Source organism: Colius striatus, chromosome 17 (genome assembly GCF_028858725.1).
Source record: "Colius striatus isolate bColStr4 chromosome 17, bColStr4.1.hap1, whole genome shotgun sequence".
Classification (NCBI taxonomy): domain Eukaryota; kingdom Metazoa; phylum Chordata; class Aves; order Coliiformes; family Coliidae; genus Colius; species Colius striatus.
This window is the reverse complement of record NC_084775.1, coordinates 3591027-3614765: the sequence shown is the minus strand read 5'-3', so window position 1 is coordinate 3614765 and position 23739 is coordinate 3591027. Positions and strand designations below refer to the sequence as shown.

At 51.8% G+C, this 23739-nt stretch overlaps 1 protein-coding gene across 1 annotated transcript in view; it reads right to left on the bottom strand.

Annotated features, from left to right (window-relative positions):
* Window positions 1-23739, bottom strand: part of KSR2 (kinase suppressor of ras 2) — a 97169-nt gene that overhangs the window by 5695 nt on the left and 67735 nt on the right. Inside the window, exons 15-16 of the mRNA XM_062010050.1 lie at window positions 10264-10360; window positions 4092-4225 (exon numbers count right to left, since the gene is read on the bottom strand). Of these exons, the coding sequence (XP_061866034.1) occupies window positions 4092-4225; window positions 10264-10360 (231 nt within the window). The remainder of the gene's footprint in view (window positions 1-4091; window positions 4226-10263; window positions 10361-23739) is intronic.

The window sequence follows — 23739 nt, the reverse complement described above, 5'->3', positions numbered from 1 at the left end:
CCATCCAGGCACAGACATCTCCATCATCCCCAGAGGCACGATGACAAGCTCCCACTACAAATCCTGGCTCCTTGGCTGGCTTTTCCCCCCGTGGCTGTGCACACACAATGACACACTCGGAATCCTCCTGGTTGCAAAAGCTGTCCCTGTCCCCTGGCATCACCCCTACATCTGCCAGCAGCTAGAGGAGGAAGCTCTTCCCTAGGGAAGGATGCTGCCAGCCCAGGGAATTGCTGATGAAAGCTCCATGCCCCCTCTGGGCATTCAACAGCTTCTCCTCACCCTGCTGTGACACAGCCATGGCTGCAATCAGCAGTGCTGGCCAGACACGGCCCCTCCAGCCCTGGGAGCCACAGGAGAGAGCACTTTGGCACAGGGGGAAGGCTTTCAGCTCCAACCACCATCCTCCAGCCCCAGGTGGCTCTTAATTACAAACTGACATTAAGTAGTGGGGCAATTAGAAAGGATGTGGAGGAGCTGACTCCTCCTTCCCTGCATCTATGGTCTCTGTCTCTGGGCAGGCAGCACTCAGATCTGCACCATTGGCCTCAGCACGACCAGCATTGCACCTGGGGCTTTTCTTTTTGCTCACTCAAGATGCTCAGTGCTGTGCAATCCCAGGAGCAGGGTTCAGGGTCACTTTAGGAGGCTTTGGGGACCAGGTTTGGCTCTGCAGTTCCCATGCAAGCCCAGCCTTGTCCCTCTGCAAAGCTCATGTGTGCCTGAGCACGCAGCTCCAGGTTTATGAGCTTCCAGCAACAAGGGCTGAGCTTTAATGGAATCCCAAATGTGGCTCAATTACAGTAATTTGGATGTTTCATGACAAAAGTTTGCCTGACTTCACAACTGACCTGGCCAATTCCATCAGCACAAAGTAGCACAACCAGCTGAGCATCTTCTAACCCCAACAGAGGACAGGACAACCCCAAGGCAAAAACAAGAGCAGAAAAGCTCTTCAGATCACTCCAGACCCACCTTGCACTCCTCCTAATTACAGAGCAGCCCTACCAAGCCCAGCACCATTTAAATAAAGGAGAAATGCATGTGGTTTCACCAGGAGAAGACACTGAGTTACAAGATCTCTTCAGGAAGTGTTTCAGTTGTGATGGACATCTTGTTCTGCAGCAGCACAAGCGTGTCATGGTACAGATGGATGCTGCAAACTCCTTGTGCTGGATGACAAGAAGGACAGGGAGCTGCTGGAGAGAGTTCAGTGCAGGGCCACAGAGATGATGGAGGGGAGCATCTGCCTTGGGATGAAAGGCTGAGGGAGCTGGGGCTCTGCAGCTTGGAGGAGCCTGAGGGGTGACCTCATTCATGTTACAAACCCATCAAGGGTGGGTGTGAGGAGGCTGGAGCCAGGCTGTGCTCAGTGATGGCCAATGACAGGACAAGGGGCAATGGGCACAAGCTGGAACAGAAGAGGTTCCAAAGAAACACAAGGGAAAGTTTCTTCCCTGTTGAGGTGAGGGAGCCCTGGCAGGGGCTGCCCAGATGGGCTGTGGAGGCTCCTTCTCTGGAGACATTCAGCCCAGCTGGATGAGTCCCTGTGTGCCCTGCTCTAGGTGGTGCTGCCCTGGCAGGGGGGTTGCACTGGATGAGCTTTCCAGGTCCCTTCCAGCCCTTCACATTCTGTGTGATTTCCTGCTCTAGGAGGATGAGGAGGATTTTTAAGCAATGCCCTTTTGTAAAGCCTAGCAAATCCAGGCCAGTTTGTAGTGCTCATTCACATCTGAAGCAACATGACCCTCAAAAATCTGCTCCCTTCTCCACACGAGCCTCTGAGGACTCAGACCTGGGCTTTATTCCTCTTCTTCATCAGAGAGAAACCAGAACCAGCACAAAACCCACCCTGAAAAGGGAAACCAGACCTGCAGGCACTTGCTGCTTCAAAATGTAGTGACAGATGAGGGTGAGCTCCCAAAGCCTCCTCAGCTCTCCACTAGCAGGAGATGCCTGTGCCACCAGCAGTCCAAGGCACTGAAAGCTCCTCAGGGTAAACATTTCCCCATCTTCTCTATTGTTTGAGCAAAATGCTGCTCATTTTTGCCCAACTGAGCATTTCTACCACCCCCACACTGCCACCTTTCCTCTCCTCAGCAATCTCCTGGACTTTATTTGGAGGCTCCTTCCTTGGAGGGCTTCAGGACCCACCTGGACACGTTCCTGTGTGACCTGATCTAGGTGACCCTGCTTCTGCAGGGGGGTTGGACTGGATGAACTCTAAAGATCCCTTCCAACCCCCACCACACTGTGATTCTATGATTCTATGAAATGACACCTCAGTCTTGAGCAGAGGTGGCCACACATTGGTCCACCCCATCAGACACCTCATTTCCCCAGCACCTTGTTATCTCCAGAGCACCTCTGACCTTCACAACAAAGATCCTTGGCAACATTTGTCCATTTTTGCCCAAACCCTTTTGCCACTGATGGAATGAGCTTCAACCTCACCCCAACAGGACCTAAGCCCCAAACCCCTCTGCCCAGCCACTAAAGCAGAGCCAAAAGCAACTTCTCTGCTGCAGGGAGAGCAGCAGCACTGCTGGATTTCTTGGACTTCCTAAGCTTTTGGCTACATTTGTGCTAAAACCAGATGATATTTATACAAGCAGATCAGCCAGGCTGAGTGCCCAGCTCGCCACGAGAGGCGTGGGATGAGAGAGGCACTTTCTCCTCTAAACCCTTCCACCTTGTCACACAGGAATCAGGAGAAAAGAAACATACAGAGAGACTTTCCAAGTTGCATTTTAGCTAGGAAGTGATGATCAACCAGGACAAGCCCTTCAGAGACAAAGCCCATCATGGGAGTGGGATGGAGGGTGCAAGGAGCCTGAGGCAGGTACCAAGCTGCCAGAGGAAACCTGCCCGAGCTGCTGGCAGCGATAACGTTGTGCTTGGCTCATGCTGCTCCCAGCACAAAGGGTTTAGTGGGAAAAAACCTCACTCTCCTGCTGGGAAAAGGCAGCAACACTCTGGGGTTTTTTTTCAGTTTTAGCATAAAAATGAAAAGATAATCTTTGTTCTTTCCACACCCCCCTCAACTCCTGTTTCCTTTCCCCTCCTTGGCTTTGCTTTCTTCCATTCCCATGGCTGCTGAAGCTCTTGGCCCTGCCATGCCTACAGCTGCAAAACCTCCCAAAGCACTGGGAAAAAAACCCCCATTTCATAAGGAACATTTACCAAATGGGCTTGATTCCAAACCCAAAGAGACCAAACAACATCACAAGGTTGTCAATAACCCAATACTGGCTCTTATTTTCTCTGTCTCTTGCTCCATGGCTTGGCTTGGTGTAGATGTCATGGCCAAGTGTCTGTAGCACCCAAAAGGTCACCAGAGGAGCCAGGGGACAGGCACAGGGATGGCATCATGCATCAGCCCAGAGGCAGGAGATGAGGCAGATGTTGGGGGAGTTTACAATAACAGTGCCAAGGAACGAGCCAGCTTTGTTGGTCCTGGTGAAATCAAGCCTGAGGAGCATCTCCTAGACATCTGCAGGGTAGTTTGGCCATGGATGTGGGAAGAGTTTGGGTCCAAGAGACTCTGCCCTGGGTGTTGTCTATCTGAACCAAGCTGGAGACTCACATACAGCATCATGTTCCCTCCCATCAACCCAAAGCAACTTTGCCTTCCCAACACCAGCTGTAAAAAATTAAATGAAGCCAAACCAAACCAAACCCAAGGAGCAGAGCAGTTTGTTTTCAGTGCTGAACCCAGACCCATCTGGCTGGGAAGCCTCAGCCCTGCTCTCACCATCCCTGTGGGGCTTTGCACTGCAAACCCAACCCTTGTATTGAGTTGCATTGCAGGGGAACACTGCTCATGGGGCTGAGGTGTTTCTGTAGGAGCTCCACATCTTGTTCTTTTCCCAAAGCAAGCCTCCTTAAAAGCCAAATCCCAGGAGGTGAGATGGTGAAACCCCTGGGTCAGCCCCAGGACGCTTCAGGGCACTTTGTCCTCACGTCTATTGAGGCTGCATGACTAAGAAAAGCACTTGCAGAGGAGGTTTTTGGGCTCCCTCCCCATGTCCCCAGCTCAAAGCTCAGCTCTACAGCATGGAAACTGGTGTTTCCAGCACACCATGGCCTACCTGCCTGCTTGGAGAACTCCAGAGATGCTGAAGAGGCCGAAGTCTGTGATCACCACCTTCCCGTTGTCGTAGAAAACGTTCTTGGACTTGAGGTCCTTGTGAAGTATTCCCTTGGCATGCAGGTAGCCCATTCCCTAGGAGGGAAGAAAGAGAAAAATACCCCAAAAACTGAAAAAAAAAGCAGCACAAATACACAGGATAATGTCAAAGCAGGGGCAGCCTCATGATTAGCAAGGCAGTGAGAGCCCAGCTGCAAGCAGAGGGTGGGGATCGATGGCACAGAGTTGAGTTGGATGCCTGTGGCCAGTGGAGTTCCACAGGGATGGATCTGGGGCAAGTCTTGGTCAACATCTTCATCAACCACCTGGATGAGGGGACAGAGGGACCCTCAGCAAGTTCCCTGCTGGCACCAAACTGGGAGCACTGGCTGATTCCCCAGAGGTTGTGCTGCCTTTCAGTGGGATCTCAACTGGCTGGAGAGTTGAGCAGAGAGGAACCTCATGAGGTTCAACAAGGGCAAAGGCAGAGTCCTGCAGCTGGGAAGGAACAACCCCCTGCACCAGCACAGGCTGGGGGTGACCTGCTGGGGAGCAGCTCCAGGAGAGACCTGGGAGTGCTGGGTGATGATAAACTGCCCATGAGCAGCAACGTGCCCTCGTGGGCAAGAGCCAATGGCAGCCTGGGGGCAGCAAGAGAGTGTGGGCAGCAGGGTGAGGGAGGTTGTGCTGCCCCTCTGCTCTGCCCTGCTGAGGCCTCATCTGGAGTCCTGGGGCCAGCTCTGGGCTCCCCAGCTGCAGAGGGACAGGGAACTGCTGCAGAGAGGCCAGTGCAGGGCCAGCAAGATGCTGAGGGGACTGGAGCATCTTCCTTGTGAGGAGAGGCTGCGGGAGCTGGGGCTGTTCAGTCTGGAGGAGACTGAGGGAGGATCTCATTAATATTGACAAATATCTCACTGGTGGGTGTCAGGAGGTTGGGGCAGCACTTTTTTTCCTGTTGTATCCAGTGCCAGGACAAGGGGTGATGGGATGAAGCTGCAACACAAACAGTTCCATTGAAACATAAGGAAAGACTCTTTCAGTGAGGGAGCCCTGGCCCAGGCTGCCCAGGGAGGGTGTGGAGGCTCCTTCCTTGGAGGGCTTCAAAACCCACCTGGACATGTTCCTGTGTGACCTGATCTAGGTGGGAGCTGCTTTGTCAGAGGGTTGGACTGGATGAGCTCTTCAGGTCCCTTCCAACCCCCACCATGCTGGGATTCTATGATTTGTGTGCCACAATGGCACATCCACACTACTGAGCTATAGCAGAGCCACAGCCAGAGGCTGCACATCCCAAAATACCCCTGCAGAAAGGCAGCTGGCCAGGAGGTCCCTGGCTTGGGCTGGGCATCAGGTAGTGCTGATGGAGGATGATGGAACTCATGGTGTGGGCATCTCGGTTGCAATGCTGCTCCCTCCTCTTCCTGATTAATTGGTTAGGCAAGAAAAATTAGCTGCAACCCAAACTGGCAATTGCTTCCCTGAAATCCTCTGCTGAGAAATTGATGATGATGATGTTTTTGCCTTCATTTTCTTGCAGGGCTGGGAGTAGAAGGGTAATAAGTCAGAGCTCTCCATCAGCGTTATCACATACCCTGCCTGAGCCATTAGAGCTTCCTATGTGCACACCGACACCATTAGCCTGGAAACAAGCTCCTTGCAGGAGTCCTGCCTTAATTCTTTTCCCCAAAGGAAAAGCTACTTGGTGGTTAATTAAAATTATTGCTAATGATGCAAAAAAAAAAGAGGCCATGGGTGGGAAATCCAAAGCTCCCTACAAGCAGGCTTGTTTTGCCTCAGCAAATGGAGCAGACTGCCAGCAGCTCCATGAGCAGGATGCTCAGCTCAATGGGATAACCAGCTCTGGGAACAGGGAGGGAGAGGAAAGCCATTTATCCTGAGTTCAGCAGGGCTTTTGGTGCTGTCTCACTTTTCATTCTCATAAGCAGGCTTGGAGAAGCTTGGTCTAGAAGGCAGAAGGGACAGCAAACTGTTGCTTAAGAGGGAAGATCAGCTGTCAGTCGCTGACACAGGGGGATTGATTAATGGGATTTCCACAAGGGTCCATCCTAGGCTTCATCTTTTCACACATCATCATGTATTATTAAGTTTGCAGCTGATGTGGAGCTGGAAGGCATGATTCAAACTCAGGAATGATCAGGACAAATTGGGAATTAGAGTATCCCAGAGTGGTGGGGATGGGAAGGGCCCTGCAGAGCTGCTCCAGCCAAGCCCCTGCTACAGCAGGTTCCCCTGGCTCAGGGGCACAGGAACGTGTCCAGGTGGGGTTGGAAACCTCCTGAGAAGGAGCCTCCACACCCTCCCTGGGCAGCCTGGGCCAGGGCTAACCTCAGCACCAAAGGACTTGCTCCTCCTGTGCCAGGGTACTGCCTGTGTGCCAGCTGCTGCCTCTTACCTCTCATCAGAGCAAACATTGGCCCCGTCCCCTTGACATCCAACCTTTAGGTATTGATCAGCATTGATAACATCCCACCTCAGTCTTCTGTTCTCCAGGCTAAACAATCCCAGCTCTCATAGCCTTTCCTCATAAGAGGAATGTCCCAATCCCCTCATCACCAACCTCCAAAAACCCCCAAATCCACACACTCAAATGCCCAGGGTATGGGTAAAAAAAACCTGGAGGCACCAGGGACTCACCAGCAGCCCAGACCCACAGGGCTCTGCTCCAGCAGTGGGGCAGGCTGGGGGCATTCAGGGACAACATGCTGCTGGAGACACCAGATACCCCAACCCAGCAAGCCAGAGGGGTTTAACTGCACCCCAAGGCAGTCAAATCCTGAAGTGCCTCTGCTAAGGGATGCTGGAGGAAGGAAAGGATTCAGGGCTGTGGCTGGAGCCTGAGACCATTCCAGGCACTGGGGTTAATTAGGGGTCTCCAATAATGATGAGGGTTAAAAACCTGCTTTTCAATGCCACTGTCACCTCCACAAAGTGCTGGGCTTGTGCAAGGGGCAGAATTTCAATGCCATCAACCTGTTCCTCCTGCAAGGTGCAGCACAGGGCCCTGAGGATCTCTGGGACAGGATGAGACCCAGTGCCATGGGGATATTCTGCAGCTCTCTGCCATCAGCCAGGGCTGTTGGGAGCTGAGAATTTCAATGCCATGAACCTGTTCCTCCTGCAAGGTGCAGCCCAGGGCCCTGAGGACCTCTGAGACAGGATAAGACCCAGTGCCATGGGGATATTCTGCAGCCAGGGCTGTTGGGAGCTCAGAGAATTTCAATGCCATCAACCTGTTCCTCCTGCAAGGTGCAGCACAGAGCCCTGAGGATCTCTGGGACAGGATGAGACCCAGTGCCATGGGGATATTCTGCAGCTCTCTGCCATCAGCCAGGGCTGTTGGGAGCTCAGAGAATTTCAATGCCATGAACCTGTTCCTCCTGCAAGGTGCAGCCCAGAGCCCTGAGGATCTCTGGGACAGGATGAGACCCAGTGCCATGGGGATATTCTGCAGCCAGGGCTGTTGGGAGCTCAGAGAATCTCAGTGCCATCAACCTGTTCCTCCTGCAAGATGCAGCACAGGGCCCTGAGGATCTCTGGGACAGGATGAGACCCAGTGCCATGGGGATATTCTGCAGCTCTCTGCCATCAGCCAGGGCTGTTGGGAGCTCAGAGCAGGCAGCAGGGACTTTGCAGCCATCCTCACACAGCATGGATGGGACCACATCTCCCCTACAACCACAGCCAAAAGCTTCTGCTGAAGGTATTTCTCAAGGAGCTCTCAGCAAAGCCCAGTCCCTTGCCTGTCTCTGCAGGGTATCACACAGATCCCACTGCAAATTCCATCCCTGCTGCCTTCGCCCCCGGGATGATCTCTGAGAAAACACTGTGGGCTGGGTAATGCCTTAATTTGCTGGTGCCTGGCGTGTGTGAAAATGCAGCTCCCTCTGCCGGCATCGCTCCCCAAGGAAAGCAACCTTCCCCTCGGGAGGATCACACCCGCTAATCCAATCAGCTCAGCAGCTCTCCGAGCACACAGAGGGGCTCCAAGGATAAAGGCAAACAACTGCAGTGACCAGGCAGCAGAGTCAAAGCTTCCAACCATGGTCCTGCCTCCAGCTCGCCCAGGTGATGCTGCCCCAAGCCCAACCAAACCAGGATGGTTGGGTTTGCCTTCACTTTTTCACATCAGCTACCTCCAAGTGCAGCAAAACATCCTTAGCTTCTGCTGATGGTTGACACCCAGAGGTGGGAAGGCAGAGAAACTGCTCCTCCTGATCCATACCAGCAATGGGCCATGGGGTGGCTGTGGCAGAGGTGTGATGGACCTGTCCTGTAAGCAGGTCTTAAAACCCCTCAGGTGCACAGGGAGAGCCTGAGCTTAGCACTTGTGCCACAGAGCTTTGCCTTTGCACCTCTGCTAACTCCTCCAGCCACCTGGGTCAGCCCCAAAGCCCCTCTGCCTGGCAGCAGGTCACAGCAGGAGCCCCCAACCCTGCAGTCCTGAGGAGAGGGGATGGAGGGAAGCTGGTTTGTGCTGGGGCTGCAACCAGATCTATGCACAATCATGCAAAATTGCTTCAGCAGCTCATGGGAACCTCCTCTAGCAGGGGGCTGGGCTGGATGAGCTCCAGACATCCCATCCAACCCCCACCATTCTATGACTGTAAGATCTCATGGATGATGCTCTTCATGGTGCTGCTTTCACCTCACAGATCCAATGATGGCAATGCCTTGAAGAGTTTGGGGTTTCCAACCCCTTCCTAAGGCACAGATAAAAACCAGAAGTGAAGCAGAGGGGCCTTAAGCTGTCTCAGACACTCCAGATTCAGGCCCTAGCTTTGCCACTCCAAGGCACACCTTGCAACAGCAGCTCAGCAGAAGGGTTTAAATCTCTGCCCAACTGTCAGCTCCTGCCCAGGGACTTTGGGGGAACTGAAGGAATTTACTTTAACAACAGCATTCACTTTGCTAAGTCTGAGTGTGGATAAACATCAAACAGACAATCTAATAAGAGACAGCACAAGCACAGGCAGGGCAACAGCACCATTCAGGATATAGCCCCAAACATTTGCTGGCTTAGAACATGGATGTGAGTATTGAAGGGAGTTTAAGGTCTGGTAGAAAAACTTCTTCTCTTCTTTTTCCTCTCCATGGAAATATGAAACATGTTAAACATGAGCCCAGCCCCAGATGATTTGGTCTTACTGGGGGCCAGAGGGGGATGACCTTAAGGGGGGCACAGGGTACCCACAGTAGGACACATGCCACATACTTTTGGTATCACTTGGTGTTAAATATGTTTGGAATCACTGTATGAGCCCACTCTGGCAGGCTGCTCAACACCTCTTGTGCAACTTGCAGGTACTCAACAGGGAGCTTTGATGGCTCAGGAACCAACTTCCCAGCCACTTGACCCTGCCACGTGAGGATCCTCCCCACTATCTATTTATATGGTCATGGCTGAGGTGTCAAAGATGCACTTGGAGTCATGGCTGTGAAAGGAAAAGCTTTGATAGCTCTGAAAGGTGTATGTGAGCTCTGCCTCGTGGCACACACAGCCTCCTGCCACGAGCACCATGGCTCTGACTCCCCACCCTGGGAGCCTTGGCTGCAGGGATGCTTTCAGCACAGAGACCTGGAAACCTCACACCAGCAGCAGATGATTATATTTGTACCAAAAGAAGAACAACATACAAGCAGCAACTTGCTCTCAGCACCAGACTTAAGCACCTGCAACTTCCAAGAGGGAAGAACTGTGCCTAGGATGAGCCCCAAGCTCACCACTGCAAAGGGAGCTCATGGGAAGCCTTGGTGCCACCCCAGTTCAGTTCCACATGGGTGAAGGAAGCCTTAGAGATCTGCAATTTGAAGCCAAGAGGTGTAATCCTGCTTGGCCTCCTTGGCTTCATAGAATCACAGAGTGGTGGGGGTTGGAAGGGACCTTTAGAGCTCATCCAGCCCAACCCCTCTGCAGAAGTAGGGTCACCTAGATCAGGTCACACAGGAACGTGTCCAGGTGGGTCTTGAAGAGCTCCAAGGAAGGAGCCTCCACACCCTCCCTGGGCAGCCTGTAACCTCCCTGGGCAGCCTGTTTATTCATTCCCACTCCTTGGAGCAGCTTGGCTGGGCTCTTGGCTGACCCCCATCACTGCTGAGCCACCCCTTTACCTTACCTTCACAATCTCTTGTGCTATCTGCCTCGTCTTGTTGACATCCAGGACGATTTTGGCATCTCTCACCACCGAGTAGAGAGTCCTTCCTTTACACAGGCTGAAAGAACAGGAAAAGGAGAACATAAAACACACAGTTTACAACTTCCCCATCAAGAAACATCCCCAAATGATCACAGCAGTGGCTGTGGCAGGGATCTATAAATAGCTGCAAGAGTTTTGGCTACATCTCAAGGCAGATTGGAGATTCAGCAGGGAAACTGGGGCTCTTGGAGATTCAGCAGGGAAACTGGGGCTCTTGGAGGTTCAGCAGGGAAACTGGGGCTCTTGGAGGTTCAGCAGGGAAATTGGGGCTCTTGGAGGTTCAGCAGGGAAATTGGGACTCTTGGAGGTTCAGCAGGGAAACTGGGGCTCCTGGAGATTCAGCAGGGAAACTGGAGGCTCCTGGAGGTTCAGCAGGGAAACTGGGGGCTCCTGGAGATTCAGCACGGAAATTGGGGGCTCCTGGAGACTCAGTAGAGAAACTGGGGGCTCTTGGAGATTTAGCAGGGAAACTGGGGCTCCTGGAATTTCAGCAGGGAAATTGGGGCTCTTGGAGGTTCAGCAGGGAAACTGGGGCTCCTGGAATTTCAGGAGGGAAATTGGGGCTCTTGGAGGTTCAGCAGGGAAATTGGGGCTCTTGGAGATACAGAAAGGGAAACTGGGGGCTCCTGGAGATTCAGCAGGGAAATTGGGGCTCCTGGAGTTTCAGCAGGGAAACTGGGGCTCTTGGAGATTCTGCAGGGAAATTGGGGGCTCCTGGAGGTTCAGCAGGGAAATTGGGGCTCCTGGAGATACAGAAAGGGAAACTGGGGGCTCTTGGAGATTCTGCAAGGAAACTGGGGCTCTTGGAGATACAGAAAGGGAAACTGGGGGCTCCTGGAGGTTCAGCAGGGAAACTGAGGGCTCTTGGAGATACAGAAAGGGAAACTGGGGGCTCTTGGAGATTCAGCAGGGAAATTGGGGCTCCTGGAGATTCAGCAGAGAAACTGGGGGCTCCTGGAGATTCAGCAGGGAAACTGGGGCTCCTGGAGATTCAGCAGGGAAACTGGGGCTCCTGGAGATTCAGCAGGGAAATTGGGGCTCTTGGAGATTCAGCAGGGAAACTGAGGGCTCTTGGAGGTTCAGCAGGGAAATTGGGGCTCTTGGAGATTCAGCAGGGAAACTGGGGACTCCTGGAGATTCAGCAGGGAAATTGGGGGCTCCTGGAGATTCAGCAAAGGAAACTGGAGGCTCCTGCAGATTCAGCAAAGGAAAGTGGGGGCTCTCCCCAGCACTGGGAGGAAGTGTGTGCTGCTCTTACCACCCCTCTAGTGGGTCAGAGCTAACCTGGGCTGTCTCCTGGCTCTTCCCCACATCCCAACCAGGAGCAAAGCACCTGCTCCTCTTGTTTCAGACCTTTTTCTTTTGGTGCACAACTGGCCACAGCTCCCAGCCTCCTCCCTCAGAGGATACAATACTCACAGATGTAATGTGAGTCAAAAGAGGAAAGACAGGGAGGGAGGGGGGGGAAATCAACCCACCCCAACCCAATGCACTGTACAATGTCCTCCAATTTTCCTTCTCCTACCAATTACAGTAAAATCTATTTACAGAGCCTTAATTACCAAATGCAGCTGGAAGGGGGGGGGGGGATATAAACCAATTAAAAATATATTGACATTTGAATATCATGATGGAGGACGTGGGTGGATGCTGCCTCCACTCCTGCCCACCAAAAAAAAAGGGCTTTTTTGTGCTTTTCTCTAAGCCACCCACACTCATTAGAGGCAACTTTAGAAAGATGAGGCTGGATACCTGTGCCCAGGAAATAAAGTGCCCACCACACGTCTCGTTGCAGATGCTTCAGCGACCACAGATGTTAATGTGATGCCTGCTTCTAGTTAATAAAAGTTACAGGGTTTCATTCCTCTGCTCAGCTTCACTGCATTCCTCCTTGTTCATCTCCTCCTGCCCCTGGGATGCCAGCATGGACCACGTTGGATTTGCCTCTGGGAGAGGATTGTGGTTGCCCCATTGAGATGGGAATAACCAGTCCCAGCTGTGCCTCATTGCAAGGGTTGGGGAGCATCCTACTAAGCCACCCTGGCTTTGCCTGGGTACCATTTGCTCAGATAAGGAGAGGGGATGGTCTGGACCCCCTGGTTTGAGGGAGGAAGAAGAGGCAACACTGAAGGCAGCATCTTGCCCCTGGGGTTGACAATGCAGAGGGATCAGGGATTGCAACTCCATGGTAAAGCCTCACTTGTATTTTTAACCCTGAGGCTGGCTCAGAACAGCATGAAGAGGCAAAACCCTCAGGACCCTGCAGCCAGTTGGCACTGGAGGCATTGAAAGCAGCAGCAGCAGCAAGCTTCCCCCCTTCCATCATAGCACAGTTGCCCTTCCCCTCTCATTGCCACACAGCCCTGACCATCACCTGGATGCAAACAGGTTCCCCTCTGAGGGATTACCCCCAGGAGCAGCGATGTTAGAGGCTCACCTCCAGAAAGCTGAGCTCTCTGCAGCTCTTTGGGAGACTAAAACTTGCTGGGATTAAACCTCACCTGCTTCTTCAGAAGCTCATGCAGGCAAAGGACCCTCCTGCTCCTAAGCCAAAAGCTCCACATAGGCAGAGAGCACAATTTTCAGGTCACACAGCAAAGCAGCAACGGGACTGGTCCCCTACCTCATGGCTTTTGGAAAGACAACAGCATCCTTCAGAGCATTTTGTCACAGGTTGTGTTGGAAACAGCCTTGCTGGACACAAGTGGAGACTTTAGGGCATCTTTATACCTGTGCAACTGCTTCCTCAGCCATGGTTTTCCCTGCTTAGTGCATCCCTGAGTACACCCAGCTTGCCTGCAAACCTGAGGCCCCCTCAATTACAAACTTCACCTCACCTAAACCAGCCTCTTCCTACCTTCTGCAAGAGCCTGGCTGCAGTCAAACAGGGACTTGTCTGAAGATTAGGATCTGAGCACTTGGAAATAAGTGATAAGGAAAACCCCTGGGTTTTTGCAGCCTGAATTAAAGGGCACCAAATAATGACAGCCATGAATTATCTCCCCACCACTTTTACAGGGTGAAGAGGGCTTTTGGCACTGAGTTGATAAATAAACCTGTGAAGCTTTAAGCTTGGTGATGCAACAGGTTTCTGCCACCTCCCATGACTTGCCTGAGCCTGAAGGAGTTCCCTCAGCCCTCCCCAGCAAACATTTGCTTTCTCTACAGAGAAAACCATTCCAGAAAGTTGTTTGTGGTCAACATTAGCCACGAATTGCCACTGCAAATGCAAGGAACAGATCAGCGCTGCAATGGGCTTTGATTTTGGCCCTAAAATGAGTTAAGATCAGCTGTTTTCCTGGAAAGGGGCTGCTTAGAGGCAAATTTCTGCCTCTGAAGTGCAGAGATAACCCCAGGAGCAGAGCCTGTAGTCCTTTTCAGACGAGATTCTCATCTCTCCACTTCACTTACAGAAGGAGCACTCTAAAGGAGGCAGCGATGCACCCAGCCTGAGCCTCAGCACAAGGACAGCAGCCACTGCTCAGCTCCAGGGTGGTGGTACCAGCAGATAGTGAAGCCCCATGGGCACAGGAGATGTGCCACCATGACTCTGCAGACCTTGGTAGAGCCATGGAGGCAGCCCAGGTGCCTCTCTCCTCCCCTCGCTGATGAAACCCTCCACGTCAATTCAACCAGCAACCACCTCACCGGTATTTGTTAGAGATTTCTTGCTGGATAAGGAGCTGCCAATACAGAGATAAAGGCTGGTTGATACCTATTATGCAGCACCTGAGCCCATTCAGCCACCACCTGCACAACCTTTTCATGGGCAGAGCTCAACAGTCTCGCTTCTTCTCGCTCCTCGGCTGCCGTCAATCGTTTCCCCTCGTTTGGGCACAAAGAGCAGCTCCCAGGGGCACAAACATCAGCTTCTGCTTTGCCACTTCAAGAGGGCTACTGGCACAGAGGTATCCAGGCTGCAAGCGAGGGATGCTGCAGATCACAAGGCCAGAAACTGCCTACACCTGACACCACAAACAAAGGCAGAGGATTTGCGTCTTCGCTCGGATGGCGGCTTATTCACCGCTGAAGTACGGCTTCATCAACGCATCCTTGTCTTCTCCTCCTAAACCTCTCCAGCCCACCTGTTGGCAAGAGCAGGAGGCTTGGTGACATGGGCCCCACCAAACCCCACTCAAGAGCTGAGAGGCAGCAGAAACATCCAGGAGATGCAAAAAGGTCCTTCCAGGGATCCACAGCATCCAGGAGCTCACCTCAACCATGGCCCAACCTCAGCTCCCAGCCTTCCCCAGCCCTAGGACAGTCCTGGCCCTGTGGCCCCTTCCTGCTGCAGATGCATCTCTCTATTCTAAATGAGTTTCTGAAGTGTTCAGCCAAGCAAGCCAAATCCCAAATTGCTTTCTAAACACTGCATTTCACCAGCGTGGGCTGGAGACATCAGCAATGGGAGCAAAGCCAACGCGCCCTGCAGAGGAACAATTTGGGAGGGATGAAGTGAGGAAGAGCTGGAGCACTGCCTCTTGATATTTTTTTGCCATTTGATGTGAAAACAGCCTCAGCCACCCCCTCCACTCCTCAGGGTTTTTCTTCCCCTTTCCCTACAACACTGATGGCCATCACCTCTGTGTTGATGGCCATCGCCTCTACACCAACGGCCATTGTTCATGTTGATGGCCATCGTGTCCATGTTGATGGCCATCATGTCCATGTTGATGGCCACCACTTCCATGTCTATGGCCATCACCTCTAAAGGGCTGAAGGCCTCAGCCTGGCTCCTGCTCAAGGATAAATTCAGACCTGAGGGTACAGGGATTACATGCAGGTTGTGATGCTTTTCCTTACTGGTGCTCGGTGCTTTTCTCCCTCTACAGCCACATAAATGCCCCTTAAATTAAATAGGAGCATTTAAACACCCCCAAAGTGATAAATGCCAGACTCCAGGAAGCTCATTACTTGCTAGTATATTGATTTATGGGGAACCAGCTCTTATAGCACGGTGATAGCCAGCACTATACACCCAGGGGAGACACACAAGGAGAGAGTGGGAATTAATAAGCAGCACTTTAATATAGAAATACCTCTGCTAGTAGGTTACATCTGTGCTTGAGGAAAGACAGAGCAAAGGAGGGGCTGCTCTGATGCTTCCACACTCCCCATCAGTTTACAGATCTTTAGTACTTCATGGAAAAGGATCTTGGGGGAATATTAAGACAGATACAGCCACAGCAACCAGAGCCACTGAGCTGGGACTGATTAGATTTCCTCTGAGCAGGACTAGCCATGGCAGGGAGGGGAGGATGGAGTACTGCACATGTGGGCACGTGGCTGAGATGTTTGGGAAGTTTTTAAGCTTGCTCCCATATACTGGCTTGTTTATCTCTCTTACCAACCTTGTGCTTTTGAAACAAGGCAGCCACACACATGCCAAAATGGAACATTAAACAAGGCTGCAAGAGAAGCAAAGGGAGAAGTTTGGGTTCATTTTTACCCCAAGGCTTTGCTTTCCTCTAAATCAATAAGAGATATCACACCCTTGACTCATGCTCTTGCCCCTACATCAGTGGGAGCAAAGCAGAGGGGTGGCATCATCCAGCTCCCCAAGCCCTCTGCATCTCAACATCCCACCAAGGACAGGAGGGACAGACAGCTTGTTAGGTCTCAGTCTCAGGAGAAAGCTGGCACGTGGCACATCCCACATCTATACATGTCTACTTTATTTCCCATCCTAATAAGAAGGTTTGGCTGGTTTGTGGGCCAGCTATCCCCTGGCACATGGTGCTATTGAGGCCCCAAGTCACCCCAGCCCCACCAAGGGATGTTTAGGACTGATTTCACCGGGATTCACCACTGCCAAAGCCTCCAGTAGAAGTGAAGCAGCTCTCCTCCATGCTGCCCATACTCAGCACCTCCAGATTTAGCATGGAAACGTTTCAACCCCAGGACTACAACTTGTATTTCTTTTCCTTCCTCTTTGCTGTGCCCACTGGCAAGCAGGGAGACACCTTGCCCTCCCCTCCCACCACTTTCAGCAAATGCCACATGTGGTTTCCTTCATTCCTGAGCCCTGAGAAGCACTATCCATCTTCACTGGACCATCACCAGGGAGGAAAGCAGCAGCTGAGAGCTTCAGAGCAGAGCAGTGCTGTGAAGTGCTGGACCAGGAGCCTGCAGAGCTGATGCTGAGCATCAGCACCCATCAGATATTTTTCTCCTCAACCTCCACCTCTAAACTGAACCTTTACCCAAGCTTCCTAAAGCAACCCCAACAGGGAGGCAGGGAATTCATTGCCTGCCACAAGCAATGTTTTCAAGCCATAGCAAAGTCCAGGTTCTCAGCCTGGAGCTTGCTGTGACCCAGCCCCTTTGCACAGAGGAGCCTCTGCAGAGCAACATTAACGTGGGGAAACAGAAAAGCCCTGAAGAGACAAAGCTCCCCTCGTCCCCCACTCGCTATCTCTGCCTGATGGAAGCACCAGCCTTTGATGGATATTACTTAGGAAGCAAAATCTTCCTCCCAGCAGCTGGTACATGAGATAACTACAGCCCATGCAGCCAAACAGCAAGGGCTGGAGGAGGAGGAGGAGGAGGAGGGAGGGGGAGGATCAGCCTCCCTGAAAAGTGGCTCCAACTCCATCCCAGCTTTGGGGAGGGGGGGGAAAACCCACCAAGTTATTTACAAAAAGCAAACTCCATGCATTTTTATTCGAAGGAGATAGTGTCAGAGGAGACAGGGAGCTATTCTACAGCTGCAGGGAAAAGAGCCAGGTGAATGCAAAGCAGCTGAGGGGCCTCAGCAGCTTATCTAAAGCCCCTGGTGCAAACAAGTCCTTGTAAAAAGACTCAATGCTTCAGGTGGCATTTGCTGCCTTAAGGAAAGGCTGCTCTGGTAATCGGCTCCAAGAGGGTTGGCTGGGTGCACGGGGATGTGTGAAGGCACTTCCAGCTCTCCTTGCCTTTGAAGGAGCTGAATATATTCTCTGCTCCATGATCCTCAGGAAGGAAAAGAAATCTCTAACACCAAAACAAGCCTTCTTTTGAAGGGAGGGAAGAGAAGCCTTTGGATGGAGGTGGCTGCTTCATTAGAACCCAACTCCACTTTGGAATCACAAGATGAAACCTATTAGATGATCTCTAAAGGTCCCTTCCAACCCTGCCATTCTGTGATTCTATATATCATCACTATCAGTAATAATGATCATTATTCCTAAGGAAAAGTGATGATGCTGTCACAGGAGGGATCTGTCTCACTGGGCAGCCTCCTCTTGGGCTCAGCAGGAGGATGCCAACACACGAGTTGCCCCATGACTTGCCCCAAACAGCTCTCCCCAGCCTCAAAGCCTCAGCATTGAGGATGCTCCAAAAAAAACCATAAGGAAACGTGCTGAAATGTCAGTAGTGAAGGGAAGAGCTGGCAGGAGCAGAAAGATTTGATGAGACCATGCCTCATGGGGCATTTAATCCCAGGCTCAAACACCCGCCCAGATCCCTCTGCGGTGCCGAACCTCAGCGCTCAGTCTCGCTGGGTTAAACACCTTCCCCATGAAGTCTTGTCCAAACCACAAACATCTCCATGTCATTTTGAACCACTTTTACAACACAAAAGAGAACTCTCCCCTCAAGCACCATCCCCCCCTCACCAGAGGAGCACGTTCAGGCACTGCCAAGGAACAGCCGCCGGCGGGGATTTGATGCTCCGACGGCGAAGGAAAAGCTCAGCCAGCTCTTATTTCAACATCAAACACCCTCACAACAGAGGATCAAGCTGCTGCCTTTTCCCCAGCCCTGCCATCTTCTTCAGTCAGGATATTTCTGTCTCCTCCCCAGCCCATCCTGCTCCTCAAGCTGCCAAAAGCCACGCTGTCTCCAGGTGGAAGATATAGCCTCGACTAACGTATATATTAATACACGTATCGACTCCCCTGGTGTCAGTCCTTAGCAAGATTTATTCAGCCTGATGGCCTCTTATTGATTGCAAAGGAGAGTATTCCCAGGGGTCAATCAATTCTGATCCAGCCTGTGGCATGAAGTCAATACCTATTTATTATATGATCTACGAGCTCCATTATTTAACTGCTAGGAAAGGGAGGAAAAGCAGCAGAGAGTAAGAGGAAGGAAAACAAGCAAGAGGCAGGGCAGGAGGTGATGCTTTGGCTCCCAAAGTGAGTGCTTGAACATGGGGAGACTTGGGGGAGGCTGGACCTCAGGGCTTCTGCTCCCAAAATACACTCATGGAGTGGGGAGAGAAAGATGTGCCCTGAAATGCATCTTGGAAACACCCAGCTCTGGGATACACGACTCCAGCCCAGCATAGACAACATGTAGCAACTCTGGGCCTCAGTTTCCCTCCTGTTAAGCAGGAATTAGAGCTCTCATTTAACTTTCCACAGCAGGAAAGAAGGTTGAGAGGATGTATTTCAGGATTGTTGGGTTACAATGAGGAGAAAAAGCAAATTTCTTGTTCATTGAAGCCCAAATGGTCATCATGGGGCTCTGGGGAAAGCAACAGGCAGCCTGTCAGCCCCCTGGAGCAGCCATGGGGGAAAAACTAAGCAGCAGCAGCCCCAATCTACTTTGGCTGAAGCTTTGATGGCTTACAGCCTTCCCTTTTACTCCCATCCTCCAAATCATGTCAAACATCCACTCAGCCCCCAGCTCCCTGAGCATTAAGGTTTACAAGCCCCAAATCCTTTGCAGCTGAGCTGGGACACTGTAAATGTCAGGAGGTTTGGCACAGGGAGAGGTTTGGAAGAGCTGAGTGTTTAAAGCTGAGCTTTGGCCAAAGCTCCCCTGTGCCCACAGGGAATGGGATGCAGGGATGGGAGAGGATGTCTGGTGAGGAGCCAGGCTTGTTCCTTCCAGCAGCAGAGCCATTACCAAAAGCCAGGAGTGAAATAAACCAGAAAATCAAGAAAAAGCCCCAACATTTAGCTCATGTTGTGCAAAAAGAAGTTATCCTGTAAGACACAGCTGGAGCATTCCTCCCATCTCTTGCTCTCACACCTTCCCTATCAATTAGTGGCAGGTAATGTGTTCCCTGTCATTAAAGGCAGTTTGCTTTGCCACAGAGGTAAAAAAGAAGAGCAAACTCCTTTCATCTTTGGTGTCTCACATGAGAAGAGGGCTTGGGTTTATTGAGTGGGTTCTATCCTCAGCACTCAGCTCTCCTCCACTACCCACCAGCTCCACAAAAGGCTTTGGAAGATGCTTCCTCTCTGGCAGATGATACACTGAGTTCCTGTGCTGAAAGGCACCTTCAACAAATTAGTTCTCTATATAGAGTCCTGCCATGGTCAAGCTTAATTCCTAATGTTCTTCAGTGTTCTCCTTCCTGGTGCATCACAGCAGAGACATAAATCATGGCCACACAGGCCTGGCTGGGGTGGCCAGTAGCCATCAAGTTGGCTCTTGGTTGCACACCATAAATCCAGAGCTGCTGTGGCATTGCACCATGAGAGAGGGGCCAAAACCCAGCCAGAAGCATCCCAGGGTGCAAATCCCAGGGGCTTTCCACAGGCTGCTTGCACCACATTGGAGCTTTTTTTACTAAAATCAGGCAATCTTCTTAGAAAAGCTGCACCAAATCCCCCACACAAGCCAGCAGGAGCAAGCTCCAGCTCAAACCTCCTCTCTCCTGCCTCTCACATCTACTAATCTTGCTCCCTCCTTGTGAACAACATCCCCATCCATGGCTGCCCACCCATAAAGCTGCACCCAGCGTGCTGATTACACTCCACAAGAGCCAGGAGCCTTGGGAAGGATCAATAAGCACTAAAATCCCCACCCCACCCCCTTTTTTCCCCCCTAGAAGGAACACCCAGAATCCTAAAACCCAGTAGTTGCTGCAATTACCTTTGTGGGTGGCTTGAGCTGGTTTAATAGCTCAAGAAAACTATTGTCTTTGTCCTTTGAAGGAGCTCCTGGGTGGCTGAGGCTTTTCCTCCCCTCCCCAGGCTGCCACTGATGGGGGTTGGGAGCAGGAGCCCCAAGGAGCTGACGTGAGCTTCCCCAAGCCTGGCTTTGTCCCATTGAACACCTCCAAAACCAGCTCAGCATTTGCCTTCCCATGACATTATTTCAGTCCTTTCATTTTGTCCAGGAGGGTTGAGGACTCTTGACACACTTGGTGCTATCCATTATGCAGCTCACATTCACTCTTCCTCAAGACTAATTAAGATGAATCTTAACTGTCCCCACTGCTCATTACCCAAGAGAAAATCTATTAGCAGCTCTGATGGAAACACTCTGTGGAGTCCCCAGCTCCCCTTGCTGAAAGAGGCTGAAGTTCTGCCTGGTTTTCTTTTTCCCCTCTGCCCCAGACAACTCCAGCATCAAAGACTCACAGAATGGTTTGAGTTGGGGAGGGACTTTTAAAGGTCATGGACTCCAAGCTCCCTGGGATGTGCAGCAACATCTCCAACTAGATCAGGTTGCTCAGAGTCCTCTCCAACCTGACTCTGAATGTTCCCAGGGATGGGGTATCCACCAAGTCTCTTTGCAGCCTGTGCCAGTGTTTCACCACTCACACCATAACCAATCCCATGCTTATTCAGCCTGAATTTCCCCTCTTTTAGTTTCAAACTATTCCCCTTTGTCACATGGCTCCAGGCCCTGTGAAAAGTCTGTCCCCATTTTTCTTACCAGCTCTTTTAAGTACTGAAAGACTTCAGGGATGTCTGCCTGGAGCTTTCTCTTTCTCCAGGCTGAACAACCTCAAGTCTCTCAGCTTTTCCTCATAGCAGAGGTGCTCCATTCTCTGCTTATCTCCATGGCTTCCACATCTTCCCTGTGCTGACCCCAGAGCTGGAGGCAGAACTGCAGGTGGGGTCTCTCCAGAGGAGAATAGAGGGGTAGAATCCTTTCCCTCAACCTGCTGCTCACACTCCTTGGGAAGCAATCCAGATACATCTGGGCTGCAAGTGCACATTGCTGGGTCATGTTGAGCTGCTCAATCAACAGCCCCAAGTCCTTCTCAGTCCTTGGGTCATGTTGAGCTGCTCAATCAACAGCCCCAAGTCCTTCTCAGTCCTTGGGTCATGTTGAGCTGCTCAATCAACAGCCCCAAGTCCTTCTCAGTCCTTGGGTCATGTTGAGCTGCTCAATCAACAGCCCCAAGTCCTTCTCAGTCCTTGGGTCATGTTGAGCTGCTCAATCAACAGCCCCAAGTCCTTCTCAGTCCTTGGGTCATGTTGAGCTGCTCAATCAACAGCCCCAAGTCCTTCTCAGTCCTTGGGTCATGTTGAGCTGCTCAATCAACAGCCCCAAGTCCTTCTCAGTCCTTGGGTCATGTTGAGCTGCTCAATCAACAGCCCCAAGTCCTTCTCAGTCCTTGGGTCATGTTGAGCTGCTCAATCAACAGCCCCAAGTCCTTCTCAGTCCTTGGGTCATGTTGAGCTGCTCAATCAACAGCCCCAAGTCCTTCTCAGTCCTTGGGTCATGTTGAGCTGCTCAATCAACAGCCCCAAGTCCTTCTCAGTCCTTGGGTCATGTTGAGCTGCTCAATCAACAGCCCCAAGTCCTTCTCAGTCCTTGGGTCATGTTGAGCTGCTCAATCAACAGCCCCAAGTCCTTCTCATCCCATGTTGATACTGGGGGTCACCCCAACCCATGTGCAGGACCTTAACCCTTGGCCTTGTGGAACCTCATGAGGTTCACAAGGACCAACTTCTTGAGCACGTCCAGGTCCCTCTGGATTCCATCCCCTCCCCTTCAGGTGTGTCACCCACACTACTCAGCCTGGTGCCATTTGGGTGCACTGGATCCCATCATCTACATTGCTGATGGAGATATTAAGCAGTACTGGTCCCAGTCTGAGCAGCCCAGTTCATGCAGAGAAAATCAGAGCGTTAACCCAAAGCATCACTCCATCGACTGAGCTGCTGCCTCAGTTTCCCCTTCCCAAGCTTTTGCCTCTGGGCTGTGGTGTTTGGAGAGGGAGATTTCTTTCTTGTTAATGAGATGATCCTTGAATATCACAAGCAAAGCAGGAAGGAAAATGGTAGGGATGTGACACAGTAAAAATAACCCATCTATAAATATCCCCCCTCCGGCAGCGCCGGGTGGCACAGCACGGTGAAGCCCCTTCCAGGGACAGGCAGCTGCTCCCAATGTGACAGCAGGAAAAAGGAGATTTCTTCAACAGCTACAAGAAATTGCTCTTTGCTTGGTGGAAATCAAAAAAGAGATCCTGGAGCGACCACCTCTGGGCACCAAGAAGAAAGAAGGGGACTGCACACAGTCACTTGGGGATGTACGTGGAGAGGAGACTCAGACATCCTGGATTCATCTGTAATTAGCCCCATCACTTGGGAATGATTTTCCTCCAAGCAAAGCCTGGTTTAAAGTTATTCCCATAAACCCACAGGGAGACTTGAATCCCTTCAGAAGAATCCTGTTTGAAGAGTGATGCTCTTCCCTGTGTGGGGTTACCAGGCCCCTGCTCCTCCAGCACCACATCCTGGACCATTCCCAGTACCCTCCACCATTCCCAATCCAGCTCATAGCACGCTGTCCTCTTCCCAGGCTCATTCCCTACAACACCCAAGTAGCAGCTCCCATCTAGCAACAGGACAAGGGGTGATGGGATGAAGCTGCAACACAAACAGTTCCATTGAAACATAAGGAAAGACTCTTTCAGTGTTTCAGTGAGGGAGCCCTGGCCCAGGCTGCCCAGGGAGGGTGTGGAGGGTGTCCTTGGAGCTCTTCAAGACCCACCTGGACACGTTCCTGTGTGACCTGATCTAGGTGGGACCTGCTTCTGCAGGGGGGTTGGACTGGATGGTTTCTAAAGGTCCCTTCCAACCCCCAGCATGCTGTGATTCTATGATCTGTGCCATGGCAGAAGATTCCCCAGGATTGTCATATCCCCTAGGAAAGACCTGCCTGTTCCAAGGCTCAGAGCCAGATAAGGAAATGTGCATGAGATGGAGACCTCTGCATCTCACCTCTGCAAGGTGAGAAGGCCTTTCCCCACAAGCAGATGAGCAGATATGTCTCAAGAAGCCCCCAAAAACATTCAACCAAAGATAGAACAGCCAGGGGCTGCAGAAACAAGGGCAAGGAAGCATCCCTGTGCTGTCAGCCCAGGAACAGAGGTGGCTCCTGGAGTAGCATCAACAGAGCCCCAGAGAAAGCCTCAAATAGGAATGTGTCTGACCTCTGGGCTAAGAGATGTGTGTTCATACAGTCCTGGCCTTCCCCAAAATTCCCTGAGACTGAGTTGATTCCCCTTTCCTGCATCTCCCTCTGCTCTCCTGCATCCCCCAGCTCTCCAGCATCTCCCTTTGCTCTCCTGCATCCCTCTGCTCTCCAGCACCCCCCTCTCCTCTCCTGCATCCCCCTCTGCTCTCCAGCATCCCCCTCTGCTCTCCTGCATCCCCCTTTGCTCTCCAGCATCCCCTTCTGCTCTCCTGCATCCCCCTGCTCTCCAGCACCTCC